At 40.2% G+C, this 19,855-nt stretch overlaps 1 protein-coding gene across 1 annotated transcript; it reads right to left on the bottom strand.

The window, feature by feature from the left end:
- Positions 1–118: 118 nt before the first annotated feature.
- Positions 119–17,668, bottom strand: LOC101789816 (BPI fold-containing family C protein). Its single transcript, XM_013092061.5, has 16 exons — positions 17,516–17,668; positions 15,674–15,794; positions 15,294–15,405; positions 13,702–13,830; positions 12,194–12,349; positions 11,363–11,426; positions 10,530–10,590; positions 9,786–9,877; positions 7,796–7,969; positions 7,309–7,362; positions 5,860–6,030; positions 5,237–5,304; positions 3,607–3,649; positions 2,710–2,773; positions 1,869–1,945; positions 119–482 (listed from the first exon to the last, which is right to left on the bottom strand). The coding sequence occupies exons 2-16, from the start codon at positions 15,774–15,776 to the stop codon at positions 441–443; spliced, it is 1,410 nt and encodes a 469-aa protein (XP_012947515.4). The 5' UTR covers positions 15,777–15,794; positions 17,516–17,668; the 3' UTR covers positions 119–440.
- Between the last annotated feature and the right edge of the window lie 2,187 nt (positions 17,669–19,855).

Raw genomic sequence — 19,855 nt, 5'->3', positions numbered from 1 at the left:
CATAACATTCAAAAGGAAGTTATTGGAGATTGTTACAGTCAAAACAGATTAGCGGACATGCCTGCCCTAGCTGCATTTTGACAACACACTTTTTCTTTGCTTGAGAGACTGCAGCACCTTTCAGGAAGGGTGTAGACAAGGCTTTATTTCAAGAGAGGCATTCATCTTTTTAAAAACAGTTTTACATCAGATGAACTCCAGAATAAATAATGCCAAGCATGCATCTTGCTTCCCCCGAGTCTGCTTGTTATCACCCTTGTGAAGCCTCACCATTTCTTCAGCTTTCTGAGCACCCCTTCCCACCCCACCAAACCAGGCCACTGCTCATCAGCACTCAGGTGAGGTGCTCCAGGAGAACTGCACAGTGGCCACAGTTGCTCATCCTTCAGAGTCACATCATCAATTTAAATTCATGCCCAACAAGTGGTTGCTCTTCTCCTTTAATGGTTGTAGTGAACATCCGCAGAAATCAACACATAGCCCTGTGGGGAGAAGAACAGTCACTGAATGCTATGCATTACAGAATATTTTAGTTATTTATTAAATTCAACTCTATCCTGGTGTTAAAAGTCAGAAAATCTACTGAAGACAGTTGAGACTTGTTACTTCCAAGTTCTACTAAACTGTCCTTCAAACTTTGCAAAAAAGCCCTGTCTTTGCCTAGTATGTTATCCCTTTGCAGCATGCTAGCAATGGGAGACACCTAGAGATCATCCAGCCTACCTAGGAAAGTTCATTTGAGCCTTGAGGCAGCTAGATAATCCGACTTTGTGATTGTCTTTTTTTTTTTTTTTAACCTAATTTGAGTCATTTTAGAATTATCCATGTAATCTAAATCTGCCCTTTGGGCTTTCCCCCATTGTCAGTGCATACAGAGCAACAAACCTTCAGAGAGCAGTCCACCACAGTCTAATATACTTATCTATGAAAAGCATGAGGAATTGTCTTCATTCCTCTGAACTATAGCCAACAGAATGGGACTGGAAGTGGAGACTTTAGAATTAGTTTTTACTTGGGAATCCCATTCACACTGAATAGGTTTAGCAGTTCTCCTGTGTCCTCTCAACTCTCATTACTGACAGGAAGAGTGACTAGAGAAAGTGAGGTGGGGAACGGGTCCCACAAAACCGCTAAAATCCTTCATAATTAGCCTATAAGGTTGTTGGCAATTAGCGTTGCTGAAAGCAGTCTCCAAACAATAATTACTTGTAGGGATTGCATACCCAGCTGCTGCAAGGCATGGGTGTTGCAAAGAAAGAGTGAAAAACAACCTTTGCACTTCTTTTCCTGAGTTGTGCTTTGTGCTTAATAGATATTGTGTGATTTGGAGAAGAATAAACAGGAAGCAAAGAATATTTCCTGAGAGCTTGCTAACTACTTTTGGTTAATAGTCTCAGCCTCAGCCAATATCAGCAGTTATTAACAAAATCCAGTCATACTGTGCATACTGCACACAAAATCAAATTCAGCTCCCTCCCATATTTCAACTATTCCTGTTAAATTCAGTAGTATTGCATGGAAAGTGATACTTGAATGAAAGTGAAACGTGAATGAAATGTTAAGAGGTAAACCTGTTTTCACACTGAATTGCAACTTCCAAGGCTGAGGAAACATGTTTGGTCACTCAGTGGTTATGTATATAATCTAGTTCAAGTTTTTCCTCTCAAAGACATATAATTTTGTTTCTAATAAGACTTTACCATTGTAACAGATCTCATTTTAAACAGTAAAAAATATCTTGTTTTTAACTAGCAGTAAAAGAAAGAAATCCAGCAGATTTCTTGTACAAGCAGAAGGTGAATAAGTGCCTAGCTCCCTCACCCCCACCAAAAATTAATAACCTTGTCATAAATGTATCAAAATCTCACCTGTACAATTGCAATACGAGGTCTTGTCAAAGTAATGTTGGCCAAATTGGGAAGAGGGAATCCTTTGGACAGTTTAGCTTAAGAAAAGACAAACACAATGATTTAGGGATGCATTAGGAAGATAATAAATACCCGCCCTTCAACAACCTTCTGTTTATTCAAAGATTTAGGTCATTTAAAACAATTATCCTCTTAGTCTTCACAGACAACCCTGGGAGGTAGATACAATACTCATTTACCAAAGGGGGAAAGAATTATAGGTGCTCTTCTCTTGGCAGCATTGCAGCCAAATTAAGGCACTTCCTGTTCAATGCATTATCACATACTAACTGATTTGTCCTTAATGACCTGAGAGATTGTCAGTACAGCTATAGAATCATTAGAACCTGTTCCCATTTGTCTCCATTAATTAAGGAAGGCAAGGTTCGTCCCAGTACAGAGTGCTTGGACAAGCCTATGTCTCTCTTTAGGGCCTTAATTAAGATTATATGAGAGGCTAATATAACAGAGAGGAATACATTTCACACACAGAGGCAGCAAGTGGGTATACAGACTAGAGACAAGCATCTGTACTGATGCATCAAGGCCACCTTTCACGAGGTAAAGGTGGATGAGTTTCCACGACCTTACTGCCCTGGACTTCTCTGCTGACACTGCAGAATAGTGCCAGTGAGCGACCATACTTACAGCCCACAAATTGATCTCCCCATTCCGCTGCTTATTGGCTGATGATCATATTCCAGTGAAGTTACTAGGAACTGGCTACTTCAGCAGAAAGTCAGTAGTTACTACAACTACTCTGCTGGAAGGTTTTAGCTGATGCTTAGAAACATAGCCTTACCATTAGCTGATGGAATTACTTCTGTCTGTAAGATGTAGGACAAGATGTTCTCCAGAAGCGAGACCTGTCACAAAGAAAGCTCAGTTAAACATCACTTTCTGATAAGAGTAGAATCATCATACTCTCATCCTGAATGAGGACTATAGGCTCACATTCAGCTTTTGGCTCTCATTTAGCCCAGAAAGATCTCATGCCTTCAAAGAGATGCAAAGGAAGTGAGATGCAAATTGCAAATAGCTCTCGTCATGCTTGGACAACGTTTTCATTTAAAGCAGTCTACTTCCTTTACTTGTGAAACAATTCACACCATTAGCAAAGCAGGACTAAAGTAGTTTTACTCTTTTCTCCTCACCTGCTCAGAACTGAGTAATTGTATTCAGAATTAAATGACTCTGGAGGCAGGTTTTTTCCCTGGAACGCTGCAACAGCAGAGTTACAGGCATCTGAGAATAGCATTTTGACTCCCATTCCATATTGTAGTTCTGAGCATCTCTGATGAGTGCACATCACAACACATGGAATGCCTCTGCATCAGTCATGCACATGATTGCTTAGACAGCAGCACACTGCTCCCTCTACTGCTACAGTTCAGATTACTGCTGTGTTACAGGGCTGTGGTTAGTGATCTTTCAGCTTGCTGATAAAATATGATATACCAGTCAGGGGAACTTCAGAATATATCTTTTTTCAGAAGACTAACTTGCCCCAAAGGAGTACTTTTTTAAAAAAAATTAAATCAACAGCATAGAGGTGGCAGCCAGAAGGCGGGAAAAAAGCTGTCCAGGAATGAAGCCAAATGGTTTAGAAATATAGATGGAATTAACTGCTTACTCTTTAGCCTTGATATCATTGATATTCCTGGTTTGCATTTCCTATGTGCTTAAACTGTCTGCTTACCTCAAAAAAACCAACATTGGAATGGGTTAGGGAGAACTGGAGCCTGAGGGAAAGAAGTGAAAAAAAGATGAGTCACTAGAAAGGACAAACACATATTATTCTAGATGAACAGTCACTGCTTTAGAGCTCTAGGCCTTATGAAGCATCTGTAAAGAGACTTTTGAAGCAATACATTTTACACAGCACATACTGCCTCATCAGGAAAGAGAAAGATGTGGTTTTCTTAGGGCATTGTTGAGCATGCATACAGAAAGAACACCCTAGAAGGGCTGTAGCCAGGGATGTGTGTACGTTCTCCCTGTGTTGTGGTTTGGAAATCCTGCTGGTTATTGACTTTACCAAGGCCAGCATTAAAGACTTGCAGGTTCTCAGATCTTTTGCAAGGATTTATGTACATCAATATAATATTATGATATGAACCTTTCTAGGGATTGGAAGAATAACTTTTCACAGCACGGTGCTGCTGCTGCTGGCTACGTTGCTAATGTCTATTCTTCCAGATTCAAATATTTATTCAGTACAGAGTCATGTATCCAAATAGTTAAGATTTCTAGGTTTCCACAGCACCAGCATTCTAGCTTTCATGGCCAGTTTCCAGCACATTTCAGATTTTTTTTTTACCTGAATATTGCTGAAAAAGATATACTAATGACACTATTATCCTTACATTCCTAACATCTGTGTCTTGGGAGAATCTGCATATTTATAACACTATAACTATCTTCCCCAAAGGATTTTTTTTTTTTTTTTTGTGAAATAAGGGTCCCAATTCCCAGTTATGAGGTTGTGGTATATAAAACTTCTCTCTGTAAAATGAGACACTAGATTTTTAAGCACCCAAGCCATCTCTGGCTTTCTGAAGCTTGGGAATTGCAGTGCCTGAGCTGGAGCATCTCTGCTATGAGAATATAGAATATGAGAATGTAGAGGAAACTGCAGGGTTCCAGGTTCTTTTCTGTGTCCTGGACCCCTCTGCACAGGTGAGCTATAAAGCAATTGCATCTTACTAGCTGGAAGAGGACGAAGGAAGCTCTCAAATGTTTCATGGTCATCATAACTACCTTGCACACTTCATTTATCTAGCTCAGAGGCAACAGAAAATGTCAGGAGCAGAGAAATTCAATGAAACTACTATAGGTCCTGCATCAATCCACAGCTGGTGAGCAGTCTCCTGGGGACCACGGCAATTGTCACAGAGAATCTTCCTGAGTGCTCTAGGCTGTATAAGTACAGCCACACAGAGAAGTAGAGAATCCCAGCTAGATCTTAAAACTCTGTGCAAGTGATTTTAGACTAAACCAGCTCTCTAGAATGACTAGCTTTTTACATTCATTATTTGCTCTAGTCATAGCAATCACATTGCCTAAGGTTGAGAAGTCTGTCCAGCTCAGTTAAGTGAAGAAGGTTATCAAGGATTCAAGAGCAGCAACAGATCTTTAACCTATCACAAGCATGAAGAAAAATACAGAAGTGCAAACCTTTCTCCTGATGGAGTTCCTACAGCAGAACTCACTAGGGAACTACATTCATTAAGTTCTGGTTATCTGGTCATGTGTCTAAACTGCTAATGTTGAGATTGCTAGCACTATTTTCTGAACAGGCTCAGGCCATCCTGCCCGTGTTGAATTACCTGTTCAGACAGAGTGAGCCCATCAGTTTCTGGTTGAATATATTCAGAGCAATGCTGGTGTTGGCTGTCTGCAGAAGAAAAAAAAAAACATGGGTTGCCAGACATAGAAAATGGAACTCTTGATGGAAATTCATCACAAACGCAGAAACATCATTTTCCTGGTTGTACACAGAAGTGTTTCACATAGGTGGAGCTTCTCTCTAGTCAGTGGCCCATGCGAGGTTGCATGCAGTAAGTTTCTGCTTGTCTGAATGGCACTGACAAGTGCTGAAGTGGGTAATGAGATTTCACTAATCAAAATCATTTTCAGATAAATGAACAGAGTGCCATGAGACATGACTGTTCATGCTTGTAGAACAATCATTCTAAAAGAAGAAATATTTGGTTATTCATAATCACTATTTATTTCTATTTTCATTTGTCTACAGGAAAAAGTTCATCCCCACAAAAATTTCCTGTAGGTTAGTGTGGTCATACAACACCATCTGTGACTAAAGGGAATTTGCATGTTTAAATAATAAAGATCTATTACTTGGTTTCTTATACAGAGTTTTAACAGAAGGAAAGAACTTGGAAGGAAGTATTTAGCCTGAGTTAAATGTCATTTTGTTTCTTGTACTTACTGTGTTCATTGTGAACAATGACTGGTTGGTTGAGTCTGGCAGAACAGCAAACACCTCCATGGACCCCTGAATCTCTAGAGTAAAGGAATCGGGCTGCAAGCTGATGAGAGGTGTTTCAGTAGCCATTAGCTTCAACATCACTGGATATGGTGTTACTGAATATTTGGCTACCTGTAAGGTTCCAAGGCAAAAACAAACAAACAAAGATAAATGCTTGTAGAACAGGCCAGAGTATTACAATTCCTCATTCCTGAAGTAATCATGTTGAAGTAGTTCTTTGAGATGAGGTTAAGAACAGCTGCTAACAAAATTCTTTCATGTAAGCAGGAAACAGAAAACTTCTGTGGTGATAAATCAATAATCAGGGATGCAGTAGAAAGTTCCTTCCACTCTAAGGATACTTTTTTTCCCTCTATGCTGGTTTGAAAGAAATTGGTATGTGAACACAGGAAAGGAATGGAGCATAAATGTGACATTTAAGTGACAATAAAGGCGGTCAGGAGTCATTAATTCACTTCGAGATTAATCCATCTCATGAGACAGGTTCCTGCTCTGGACTGTTCCCTGAGGAGCCTCACTCTGTCCCTTGCCTAAGGAATGAGTAGGTTCACCAAGTTCATTAGTTAGAATAAGGGGGTGGAATGAGCATCAATGCTCATGGCATTTTATGAAGACCATATGACAATTACCCTGCAATTTTATATTTCTGAGGAAGGAACCTGAAATCATCCAGGAAACAAACAAGGATGTGAAGTTCTTGGAACTGTGAGACTGATTTGATCCACCCATGGCATTCAAGAGCCGGAGTCTCTTATTCTCATTTTTGGTTTCTCATTTTGTCTAGGAATGCTGGTAGAAGCCATGCATGCTTATACCATCTTTCCTCTTATGTTCATCTTCTCCATGTGAAATAAATTGAAACCCTGTACACCTGCCTTGTCTTTCCCATAGATGTAATGTTTCCTGCCCATCTGTTAGCTTGCTTTCCTGCACATGGCCACTACTGTCCCTTCCCAGGTGTTTACTGGATTGCTTTCTGCTACTCAGTCACAGGCTAACAGTGAAGCAAAGGCAATTACACAAGTTTTGGCAGGAGAAAGGAGCTATTTCTGAGCTGAGGCCCCATCTCTCAAAGCAAGAATCATGACTGGAAGATTTTTCCTGCCCAGGGCTGGTTTGAGGTGGGAACAGCTGTAGTTTTGGCATAGCGTCCAGAGCAAAGATTAATGCACAAGGTCATGGGCTAAGTTTGGTAACAACACAAGTCATTCAATTTATTGGGGAGGCAAGAGTTGACAATGCCTTTCTTCTCTGCTGTTATCATGCACACATACATCCACCTCCACAGTGGAAGATCCTGACCGATGCTATAAGGCCATTGGGATACACCAGTGTTCAACACCCATATTGGGAAGTTTCTTAAGTATTTGTGAAAGTACTGGTACTCACCTCAGGGATGATACTGCCAAATATCTCTGTGCTTATATTAAAATAACTGTAAGTCTGGAAAATAAAAAAGAAAATAAATGTTACCAGGTTTGACCTTCATTTTCAGTTTTTTTTAATGCATTATTACTGTCATTTCAATTAATCTTTGATTTTGCACCTTTTGTTGTCAAAAACATTCTTAAGGGATCCAGTGTACCTAACACTGATTTTCAATAACATATACCAAGGTGTTTCCTGAGAAAGCAAATGCTTAATATTTTCATGATGTGGGTTGCAGTCTACCGTTTTTTGGACTTACGGAACCTCGAGGAAAATAGTTAGCCAAGTCTACCTACCTCCAATCCACAGCTTTCACAGAGGGGCCCCACTGTATTAGGCCTTTACAGCCCAATTAGCAGTCAAGCTGCCTCATGTTGACTACTGGCAGGTCAAAGCACCACCGTGAACAACCTGAGCTACTCTGACTCTGTTCCTGTCTCCTACTCACCTCTTCTGCAATGGTTCTGTTGAAGGCCCCTGCTGTGTAGTAAGCAAATGAGGAAGTCTGAAAGAAATACTCGGAGAAAGCAAGGTAGAGCATGGAGTCCGTTTGGTCTGGGATGGTGAAGGGAGCTGCCACATAGGGAGGGCCAGTATAGTTTCCAGCTGGGTGGACTATCCCCTGAAAGATACATTCAGAGATGATAGAAGTTAAAATCGAAACATGGCTTTAAAGTGACTGCTGACAATTAATTGCTAATTTCTTTTGCATGAACTGTTCAAAATGAACAGTTCTTTATGAAGAACTACACAGGACTTGTAGTACACCCTGAAGTCCTAGTGCTTTCAAGCAGGCTGTGAAGACCAATCCCAACAGGGATTGGACACCTTCACAGATGACATCTGAGACCTGTCTTTTGGGATGCTGATCACCCACTGAAGACAGTCTACCAGCTCAGAAAATAAAATTAAGGCCTTACCTATTGAATGAGTAAGGCTCGTTCTTATTGAAAAACCTTACTTTCTCCTTTCCCCACCTCCAAGAATTTAGACGTGAGAACTGCTGTCCAGAGCTAGCCAATGGCCTTAATTACAAGATGGATCTCTAGAATTAGAGGCCTTTCTAGGTCAAAATCAGCACTTTGAGAATGAAGTAAGTTGTTCAGGGAAAATGTACAAGAGAAAAAGTTTTGTTAAACAATCCTAAAGAACATTTGCTGCCTTTTGCAGCACTCATGATGCTATCCAAAGCTCACAGATCTAATAACTCTAAATACATCAAGATGAAACAAAAAAGTAAAACTAATTTAAAATGAGGAAAATACTCAGATTAAGATTTTTTTAATATCCTTTTTTTCTTTCCTTTGTTTCATCTCAAATGTATTCTGTGTGTCTGTATTTTCCTCAACTCTTGCCCATCTAAGTTTCCTGTTACTTTCTAAGGACTGTCAACATGCTTGTGAAGTGCTGAGTCTCTTTGCTTATGACCTCCCCAGTCAACCATCAATTGCTGGATTTACCAGCTGCTGGCTTTGTATGTTTTCCTCATGTTGTCTCTTCTGTGGGATAATAGCTTTCGCAGACACCCATGACTTTACCTCTTTGGCCTGCCTCAAGTCTCTACATAAGATCTAGTCACCAGAATACCGAGAAGAACTTGGCAAGCATTCTGTGGCTGCTGCCAAGAACAGTCTCTACCACACTGAAACTGGCTTATTGTTCCGTTGTGTTCCTGTCTTTTATTTTCCTGTTGTCACTAAGTTCTTATAAATTAAGTATAAACAATAGACAAGACTGTCTTTTTGTTCTGTGTTTAGAGTACCTAGCATAAGGCATCTTGAACTTAATTAAGGATCTCAGATACTATGATCAGAACTACCCTCAGCCAAGTCACCTTACCCAGCATGGCAGTCAAGACATTCTAGAGTCAGAAACTACTCTAACTTTTGTCTCAATACATAAGGAGATTTTTTCCCCTTCAGTTGAAAGAAGCTTTCAGGCCTTCAAACTCAGGAGCATGACTTGGACTTGCACTCTTTTTCAAGGGTCTTCTCTCTTTCCATTCAGTGTGGGAGAGGTATAATTCCCACTTCTAGTCTTGCTATTCCTGTTTTCACCTATCAGCACACTCATCTAGTTAGTGCAAAGTGTAGAAGTTGTCCCCAACTGACAGAGCAAATAAACGCCAGATGTTAACAGTGAAAGAAGGATAAAGACTAATTCTTCTTTGAATACCTTTCTCCTTTCTTTATTTCTTGTAGCTTGTTTAGTCAACTTTTATCACTATTTGCTATAACCAAGTCAACAGCAATTAAAAAATGGATTTTTTTTGAATAATTCATTTTACAACAGACTATTTAAAAATTATTACAATAACAAATGCAGTAGTGCTTAGTGTTTTAGTGTTCAGAACAGCAGGCATCTTCAATCTTAGAAGGAGGATCATACAAGAACAAAAAAAATCCACCAATATTGGCAGAAGCACTACAGGCAATTACCTTTAAGTCCAGTTCAATGTATGGTCGGAATACTGCTGGCAAGCTATTTAAGGAGTAGTCTATTTCAGCCAAATCATCAATTGGCATTAGGACTGTAAAGATGGTAGATAAAGAAAAATACCCAATATTACAAAAACACAGAAAGAATTGCGTATTAAAACAAAATCAGTTCCTGAAAGAATGGTACATGTTGTTTCAGTGGGTAGGAAAGAACATAACCAGGGACATCCTAACACATATTCCAACCTCAGACTTGATGTTTCTTCTAGCGCTTTCTTCAAAGTATCTTCTTAAATTTGTCTAATGTTTTCCCATTGGGGAAAAAGTAAATTTAGTCTACTCAAATGTTTTTTTGCTTTTGTCAAGTAAGACCTAAATTTCCAGGCAAGCTTCAGATTGTCAAGTACTACATGCACAGGAAGAGTCACAGCATGAAGGGAAGGGAAAACTGCCTTACCAGTGCTGTATAGCTTCTGAGCGGCAGGTGGTATTTCTGATATCAGAAATGCCACATTTGCAAGTTAAGAATAGCCCCTAAGTCCTTGGACTCTCAGAAATGTCATTTTCTTGTCCAAGTATCACTCCTTTAATCCACCTGTGGTCTTCTAAGTAAAGGAGCTGACACAATGTGGGGTCTGATACTGCTCCTGGAGGCTTTGTTAGCCAGCTGCTGTTAAGGAAACTACAGAGTTTTATTGAATAGGAGATAGAAAGCAGAAGGAAAACACATCAATGGGAACTCACCATTCAGTGACTGAAGGTCTTCACTTATCAACTGGATTCCAGATCTGATGTTGGGACAAGACTGTATAAAAGCACACTCAGGTTATGGACTGATTAGCATGGAACTGTATGCACCTCTTATCTGTGTGCCAGCAAGTCTGTCTACTTATGTGACATAGATTGCAACATTTGTCAAAATATCTAAGATTGCTTTTCTTCAGCCAACTGGTTCCCCATGGTATCTATTCCATGCAATGTAAGCCCATTTTATGTCAGACCTGCCTTAAGGCAGGTAGAAGTTGCTAAAAGCAGCCTGATGGGGGTGACAAAGCCACAGCCTTAAGTAGCGTGATGAGGACATAGATCCCACATGGGTCTCACAGCACAGATCCTTGTCCTGGGGCAGAATGACACCCACCTCAAGCTCTGCCTCCTCAAGGACAGGCAGGTTGCCATCAGAACTACTCACTTGTTTGATACTATGAGATTTAGGTAAGTCATACTATCAGGTGATATACGACAAGATCTGTTACCCAATACATTTTACCTGCTGAGTAAAAAAGTTTCCCAATAATCAGAATGCATATGTACACATGCACAGACCTATTTGCATTGGAACAGGAAAATAACTGTGCATTCTGGCCCTGGTTGAGCTTACCCCTATATCAGTCAGTATCTCAGCCATGAACTCAATACTCTATCTCGAAGTGTTTCTGGCCAGCAAAATGACTGTGCTGACCAGACCAGAATCAGACTCCACTATTTTTCTAGTTCTTCCTTTGTCAAGCTCCCAGTGCTGACTTGTGAAAGTGATACTCCTTACACCCCTCCCCTACACAATCTGAAAGGCTTACGTTAGTGGCCAAACTCCTGTGAATGGGTTTCTTCAGATACTTGATAAAGAAGTTATGCAGGAAGCTAAGAGAAAGAAAAAAGCAATTCACGGGTCAAGTACTGCAGTCATTAACAGGAAATCAGATCTCTGCAGAACACAATTTTAACGGCCTCCAAGTGTGATATTCTAGCACATATAGGAGCTTTCTGAAGTGGGCCACTACTTAAAAGGTCATTTCACCACTAGGCACTTCAGTGGTTAGACTAGGTAGATGAAGTTTCATCTTTATGAAAAGATTCTTTACATTAGCACCATTACATATGTACAAAAACAAACATTCTGTTCCAGGGACTTCCAATGCAAGTAAGAAACAACAAAAACAGACGAACAAAGCCACGTAATATGAGCTGTATTCAGAAAGTGACAGAAGTACAAGAAAACAATGAGATCATGTTGCTCAGGTTTATAACCAGAGGCACAACAGACAGCAGCCTGGTTCTGTCCAGTTTTTATAGCATTCTGACTAGAAGTACAAAACAAGCATGTAACTTCTACTTAGAGCTGAATATTAGAGCAGTATTTGGAAAGAACTGTATCAAAGAAGCACAAGGGATTGTTTGATCTGACCAAAACTGCTGTATTTGTTCTCCACACAAGTGACAGTGGGCACAAATGAAAGAACAAAGGTCAAACTTTGCCATTTGAACACAGGATTAGTGCCCTGATTCTCATCTGTGGCAGCTATAGACACCTAAAAGCAGTTCTGGGTGTCTTATTTTGTGAAGTTGTCTTTGTGCCATTCACTGACACTTGTTTTCTCCCAGCATGCATACAGATCTCTTGCACTTACCCACTTTTTCCATTCAACTTGATGTCTATATCACCAGAAGTTGTCCGGCAGCTGGTAAGTGATATCAAAGTATGGCCTGAATTATCCAGGGGTGTTGAAAAGATTGCAGTAACAAACACCTTGGAAATGTACACTGTGCTTCTTCCACTGTCTCTGCTGCATAAAGTAAAAATACATAAACAACTGTAAAACCTATGCTAGTGAACATTTTAGACTCATTAACTCTCAAATAAGACTCTTTGCTGTCCACTGAGGATGAAGTTGTTTATCTGAATACTTTTTATTGTATTGCTCATAGAAAAAAATAGACTCCAAGGGTCTGCAAAGAATCAAGTGTTCTACACAGATTTTCATGCTAGCAATTTTGGGAAATTCAGAATATGGGAAAGTATATAATTCACTATTTTAATGTACTTGGTTCTAGTAAGAGGGCGTTCCCACAGCAGAGGTAACTGGAGAGCTGTGAGAGCTGTACTGCAGTCTCACCTGGTGCTATATGGGGATGTTCCATGCAAACCTGTTCCAGGGCCTGGAGTGTCCCAATGGGCCCTGTGACCTCCTCCCCACAGCCTTCCCCCAAGGGCTTGGCAACCCCCACTCAGGACCAACCCCAACATAGCAAAGATGTGTAATTTTGGATCAAACTGTTCATAGCTTGGTTCACACCTGTGAAAAACCTCATTGAGGGTCTCTACCCTTGGTTTAGGAGTTGCACTGAAGCTCACACCTTTGCTTGAGCTACATTGCAGGTACATCTGGGTACAGTCTTATTCCTTATTAATCCCAATGGTACTTTGCTGGCTTGGCTCATCACTATGGACTGGCCTGGTGGCTGATGCTGATCACTGCCACTCACAAGCTCTGATCAAGTGTTTGCATTTGCTAGTGAAGGCACTGCCCCTCCTTCTGTGCCCTCAGCCTCGGCTACCAGGTCTCCTGCCCTCACTCAGCAGCCATCCCACCCTTACAACCCTGACAGCAGCATCTCCAGACTATAGCAATTCTGTCATTTTAGCAATATCAGTAATGGAAGCTGTGAAGAAAGATGAGGAAGGATTCCTCTTCTCTGAAATCACCTACAACTGGGAATGTAGGGAGACAGCCATAAGGATATTGCCATTTCCTTGTCCCTTCTCCATCAGCTTCTGAGCTGCATTGCCTGGAGGCATAGCACAGGATTTCTAACAGTGCAGCTGCACTCGAAATATGCAAGGTTTTATTATACTGGACCACAATCCTGTTTTACTAAATGTGTCATTAGCTGGCAGACAGGACATTCAGCTAGAACTTCTATCTTTTACTATTTGCAGAGGTGCTTCTCAGCATATGAATAGGCAGGGGCTGCCTCCCAGCAGCAGCCCTGGTGGTGAGGACCTATCCATTACTGGGTTTCCGCTCTCAGCTGTTAAAGAGCATCTTTGTCATGAGGAGATCACAAGACAAACTAATCTTTGCTTTTTGATATTCTTCATCAAGAAAAATCCAAGGAAACATGAGGCTGTACATACAACATCCAGGTTCTTATGTTCCAGTTCATATCAGCTGTCAGAGAAGCATTTCCAATCACCAGTTTTATCCCAGTCCTGGGTATGAGAGACATGGAAGCACTGGGGAATTCAACAGTGGCAATGCGTATTCTAGAACATGAGGGAGATAAGGGGTAGTAAAAGAAAAAAATACATATATCAAGAGTCAGGGTGAACATAAAACAAGATTCAAATCTAAGTCAAACACAAACTGCTCCCAGAGGGAATGAAATGGTAGGAAGTCAGGATAACTTTGACTCTTCAGGAATCACTAATCTGTATTGAACAAAACTGATTTTTTTGTTTTCTAGCTCTTCCTTACATGAATTATGTTCTTCTGGAATTCATTTTCTAGTGAGACTATTTCCTTCATTAATATCAAATCTATTTTCTGTGGCATTATTGGAGCATCCAGTCACAGTTTACTGTACTGTAACTGGTAAGTAAAAACAATTGAAATGCAATCATCATAATAGTCATTCAACAATAAGCATAGCCATAAATTGAAGTCTTTACTCAGAGTTGTTGCTAAATTAATGTAATTTCAGCTGTCACTTGAAATATTCCTGTCCACCTTGTACTTTTTCAGGCTACAGTAATTGCCACTCCATTCTCATGTTGTAATGTTATGTTTACAGTCACTTAGCACAAATCAGTCATTAAGGCAAATTGGTTAAGTGCTGAACAACCAGCAAGGCACCTAATGAACTTTGTAACACTGAACTAAACAATAAAGTGTTATATCTAGACACTGACATATGCATTTATGCATGAGGACCCCAAATGTTCTGCAACTTTTCCTATTTTACTATTTCAAATCATACAGTATTTCTGCATCTTTTGTGCATCTTAAGGCTGGCAGCCTTCAAAAGACTTGGCATCTGCTACATGGTATGTGTACAGGTGTTCAGAATCATACTACAGAGTGGGATCATTTATTTAGGTGGATGTCCTGGTGGTTCCAGCAAGTACAACCACCAACAAGCACAATGCAGTGCTGATGCCCTTTCTTCCAGCAGCTGTTCCAGGGAGTCTGTAACTCCAGTGACAAAACTGGTGGGGACAGCTACCTGGACAGTAGCTAAGTCATGTTGTGCACCAATTTAAAATCCGTTCTTACAGATGTATTCATGATCTGCAGCTAGTTCTGATCCAGCTTCTACTCTGCTCCACTCCAGCCACCTGGAGGCTGGATGTCTGGGGTAAGCTGTTTCTCTGGACTCTCTGTGGTCAGTGTAGAAAAACTGACACCTGAAGAGGACATTTAATCTCATCCTAAAATAGGAGTCTACAGCACAGGTGTAACCACCCTCCGGGTATGTGAATCTTTCTCTGCTGATCATTGCAAGAGCTTAGCTGACTAAGATAGACCAGATAATTTTATCTAAAGAGAAATCAATAGCTTTTGCTTCGACTTCATCATGGTTTGGATGAAAGCCACATGTGTATTCCTTTAAGTGATAGTTAACGTAAAACACATCAACATTCCCATCATAATGCATGTACAGTGCTAAATATAGCAGTAACATCTAACTTTTATATTAGAAAACGTACTTTGTAGAATTGTTACTTACCTTGAGATGTTGTATTTGACATTACCAAGCCCAAATTTCTCATAGCCAGTCAAATCAGGGAAACGTTCCTTCTCCATGTTCTGCTTCAGGATCTCCAGCCCAACCTCCTTGGCTACAGGATGAAAGTGATAGTTCAGTTACCTTCGATACTGGCAGTGAGTTTAAATTTATATGATACCATTTTAGGAGACTTTAAAACAACGCTTGCTTCCATTTGATGGGAATTTGACACGGGAATGCATTATTGTGCTCTTAAGACTTCCTTTTCTTTACAGCCTGTGACTAGCTCATTTCCTCCCACTGCCTTTACTACTAAAGATGCTCATCATGTAGGGATTGAATGCAATATCACTGCATGCTTCTGAAAACAGCTCACATACCGTACTCCAGGCCCTTCTGGGTGAGCCTCACTTTGACTCCAGGGTTGGCTTTGAGCTGCACACAGACCAAACCGAGGAGGAGGAGAGAACAGCACGCCTTCATCTTTGTTTTTCAAAGGACCTGTTAAGAAAGATTTATAATGATAGTAGAAGTTCATGCTATGCTGTATGTGGCCGTACTCCCTCTTCCCCCCCAGAGAGGGGGGTTCTGACACCAGCTTTCCCTCCAGAATGGAAAAAAGTGAAAAACCCAGCAACCACAGAAGAGGAAGCATTCTCCTCATGGCATAGGAGAAATGTCAAATTATTCACTGCAGCAGGGATACATCCACCTGGACAAACTCTGTTGGAAGAGAGGTCACATTGAATTTTTATGCTGTATTTTTTGTCCTCCTATTAGTGAAATAAGAGCCTTATTTTTCCCAGAAGTTCAGAGCTCTCAGTGCTTGCTGGTGAATCAACAGGTATCACTGGTCTTAACATTTTGGAAAAACCTATCAGGTTATTTAGTTTTAAACACAGATCCTCCACTTCAGGAACAATTTATGAAGATGTTAGTCACACCTTTGAGAAGCCCTATGACCCCTCTAGCAGTCAACTAAAGAAAACAATTTGTGCCAGCAGGCGGTGTTTTCATGTTAATAAATGCATTGAGTTTTACCCCCAAAAAATCTCCTTGCAAACTTCATGGTCAAATAAACGTTTATTTTTGCTTTTTTCTTTCCTGTTAAATAACTTCTGGCCTGTGTTAGGGTTGTATTTCTTCTCCTAGGCTTCTGTGGGATTTTTCTTTATGTATTGTGGGAAACTAGGAAAGTGATGCATCAGTTTTATCTGTTATTTTGGTCATGACACCATTAATTTTTTTAATAGCATTGAACATCATGACCTAGCTTCTCAAAATGGTTGTTTTAGACCTCTTTAAATGTGCAGTCTGTGTCCTTTATCATGCTTTTCCCCACTTTTTTTTAAACTTGAGATTTCAAGACTCTTGTCTAAAGCTTGCTCTACCCTTGTTTTCCATTCATAAATAAGGACATCCATGTTCAAAGTACCTTATAAAACCAAATGAATGACAGCAAAATAAACGCCTTTGACAATAGTTTACATATTAGTGCTGGTGATTTGTTTCCCTTAGTTTATTCAGGCTTCTCAGTAACAGACTCTGTTCTTCAGTCATTTCCTCTCACAAAATTTTAAGGGGATACTTACAGCTGGGGACAGTAACGTTAACCTACTGTCCAGGACAAAAAAATCATTCACAGAAGGTTGCCTTTCCCCAGCACACTTGCATGGGACTGTTCTTATTTAATTAGAGCCATTTAAAAGTTAGGCCTCTTGTCTAGGACCATCATCTTTATAGTGTAGAAGGATACAGCCCTCTATAAGCAGAGAGCATCACTCTCCCTTAACACATGAAAAATTGTTTAGGTGTTGCTGTATTAACTATTTTAACTACCTGTTAGAGATAATAATACACCTCAAAACTTTAAAAGAATTTCAGTCATGACCACAATTTAAGCAAGCTGCAAAATAATAATGTAAAATTAGCTTAACTTTACTGTAATAGACACTTAAATAATACCACAAAACACCCTTGCCTTTTGGTAAGGCTAGTATTTTCTTTTCAATTTCAATTGACAGAACTCAAGAGGCAAAAGAAACATATGCTTAACATGTATGACTGAAACAAAATGCTGGAAGGAAGCGTGTTTTCTATGTAGGCAGAGTTCTCATAGTTTAAAATCCCAGAATTTTGCCAGATTCAGTCACATCTATCCCTTCCCAACAAAAGCGCTTCACAACAAAGAGCAATCAGTTATAAAATATTTGTTACTATACCTCTCCTCCTGAAAGCTGAAAAGAGGAGCTTTGCTGTACCACAAGGCTGAGGATGCTGCAAGGAAAACCCTCTGCAGCCCCAACCCTGTCTTTTAAAGGAAAGAGCTGAGAGGCTGAAGACAGCCAATTGCTGCCATCTTCAGCAGTATCACACAGGGAGGGGTCTCTTGGGTAATCATGTCCTGAACTATTTTGGGTGTCACAGGTAAAATCTATCACTCTAATTTAATTTAGGGACTAAGCAGAGGACAGTGCAAACTGTAGGGTGGGGGTCTCAGATGCCAGGATGCTGAGATCAGGGTAGTGTGCTGCTTTCTTGTGGTTTTCTGTGCTGGCTTTTCAGATGGACCTGAGAGGATACTCCAGTGGAAACTATTCCAGTAGTTCCACAGAACTAATACTCATAACAAGGAATGAAATAAAGTGTGCTATTGCTAGGAAAAACAGATGGAAAACAACTGTCTAGGCCCACCTGTTCTGAAATTGCTCAGGATACAGAAAACCATAAATGATATAGTTTTTATTCTCTTGTGTATGTTTAATTTAGTGTTTATCTATAGTGTAAACAGACAGTGTCAAGCCCTTGCAGACAACATTTTCTATTTCTTCTGGTTGCCTATCCTTCAGCTGACCAGTGCTACTTGGCTTGTGAAAGAGGTGATTTAATCAATTAGCTTGAATGTAACCCAAGCTAATTCCCTCAGGCATGGAGCACTTTGCTGGACACTCTGAGTCACTTCATTGTGCAATCATGAATAGAAAAGGGGAGAGACATTTGTCAGTCAGTCAACAAATACTCATACTATACACAAATCCATCATTCACTGAAGGCAGTACATGCATAATCATTCCATTATTTATACCTCTGGCAACTGAGGATGAATAAAAATCACAACACCGTTTACATAAACCTCTCCTTTAACTTTTTTGTACAAATTTCACAGTTCCTTCAGAGCAAAGAAAAAGCTCCACAATTTCCATCTGCTTAGATCTCCAAGATTTACAAAAACCAGTATTGCCTAAAAAACATCTCAGCTTATCCTCTTCACATCCTTTTAACATTTTATGGTTCTTCTAATGGAGTACCACCTGGTTCAGATAAAGCTTTCAGCAAAAGTTAACAAAGAAAAACTAAGGCTTCTAGAACAGCTTCATCATTTCTTTCTACAAACATACCAGTAAAAGCCAAGTATCTGCTCACAAATATATTCAGATCACATATTCAAATATGCTGCAAATTGTTCCTAAATCCAAACTTTTCACCTTTCAAGGCATGAGAAAGAGGCTCTGTGAGGAATATTTTATTTTAATTTTCCATATTGAGCCACCAAGCATTTGTTTCAATATATATGTTAATGGGGATTGCAGTCCTTTTTACCCAATATACAAGAAACCCAATGAGCTTATCAGCATGGCAATCAATGGAGACTTGCTGCTGCATCTCTGCAGATCGCTTTGGCTTTGCATGATTCTAGTTGTTGCCTCTAGCTTGATGCTCCAGCAGTCCTTTTTCCCTGTCTCCCTAATTCTCCCCTTTCTCTATGCTCTCTAGTCTGCAGCACACTGAGGCGCATGTATCTTTTCCCTTGCTCTGTCAGCTGGGAAATAAGACCAGATCAAAAATGGTGTACTGAGCAGTAGGTAAGTACAGGATGATATGGCATGAACTGTTTTATCACTTTGTGAACAACAGCCACAGGGCTAGGGCTTAAGGGGCAGCATCACACTAAGGCATGGCTCTGGTTTGGAAAGGCCCATCCAGCCATGGCACTCAGTCTGTACTAGAGAACACGTCCCATTGGAAGAGAGAAGAGATGGGCACTAGGGTGTTCTTTTTTTCCTCTGTCTCATGAATCCTCCCTCAAACAGGCAGAAAGAAGTGCCTGGAGCAATGAGGGACACCAAACTATTTTAAAACCCTGATTTCTTTTGAGTTCTCTTCTTCCATTTATTTTATAATCACTCTTCTCCTACCATAGAATACAATGAACTGGAAGTCCTGCAGTGATTTACTGCTGTTTGGTTTCAGGATGCTTTTTTTTTTTTTCTGTAAAAAAAACTGTAGTAGCCAGCTAGATACATAAACAGAGAAAAATCAACCCCACACCACATTTCTGTCCCAAGTTGGAACAGTACTTTCTGCAGTGTGACAATTGTAGACTAGTTTTTCTTTTCATGCACCTTTACTATCTCCTGGTTAGGTCAATGTCTCTATGGTGACATTGGCATAGGACAAAATAAACTTTCCAGCTCCATTTTAGAAAGACGAGAGCTATAGAATTATGTGGAGATTGATATCCTTAAAGAGCTGCAGCTACTCACAAACAAGGAAGAGCTGCT

Source organism: Anas platyrhynchos, chromosome 1 (genome assembly GCF_047663525.1).
Source record: "Anas platyrhynchos isolate ZD024472 breed Pekin duck chromosome 1, IASCAAS_PekinDuck_T2T, whole genome shotgun sequence".
Taxonomy (NCBI): Eukaryota; Metazoa; Chordata; class Aves; order Anseriformes; family Anatidae; genus Anas; species Anas platyrhynchos.
The sequence above is the reverse complement of the archived record's forward strand: the minus strand, read 5'-3'. Positions and strand labels throughout refer to the sequence as shown.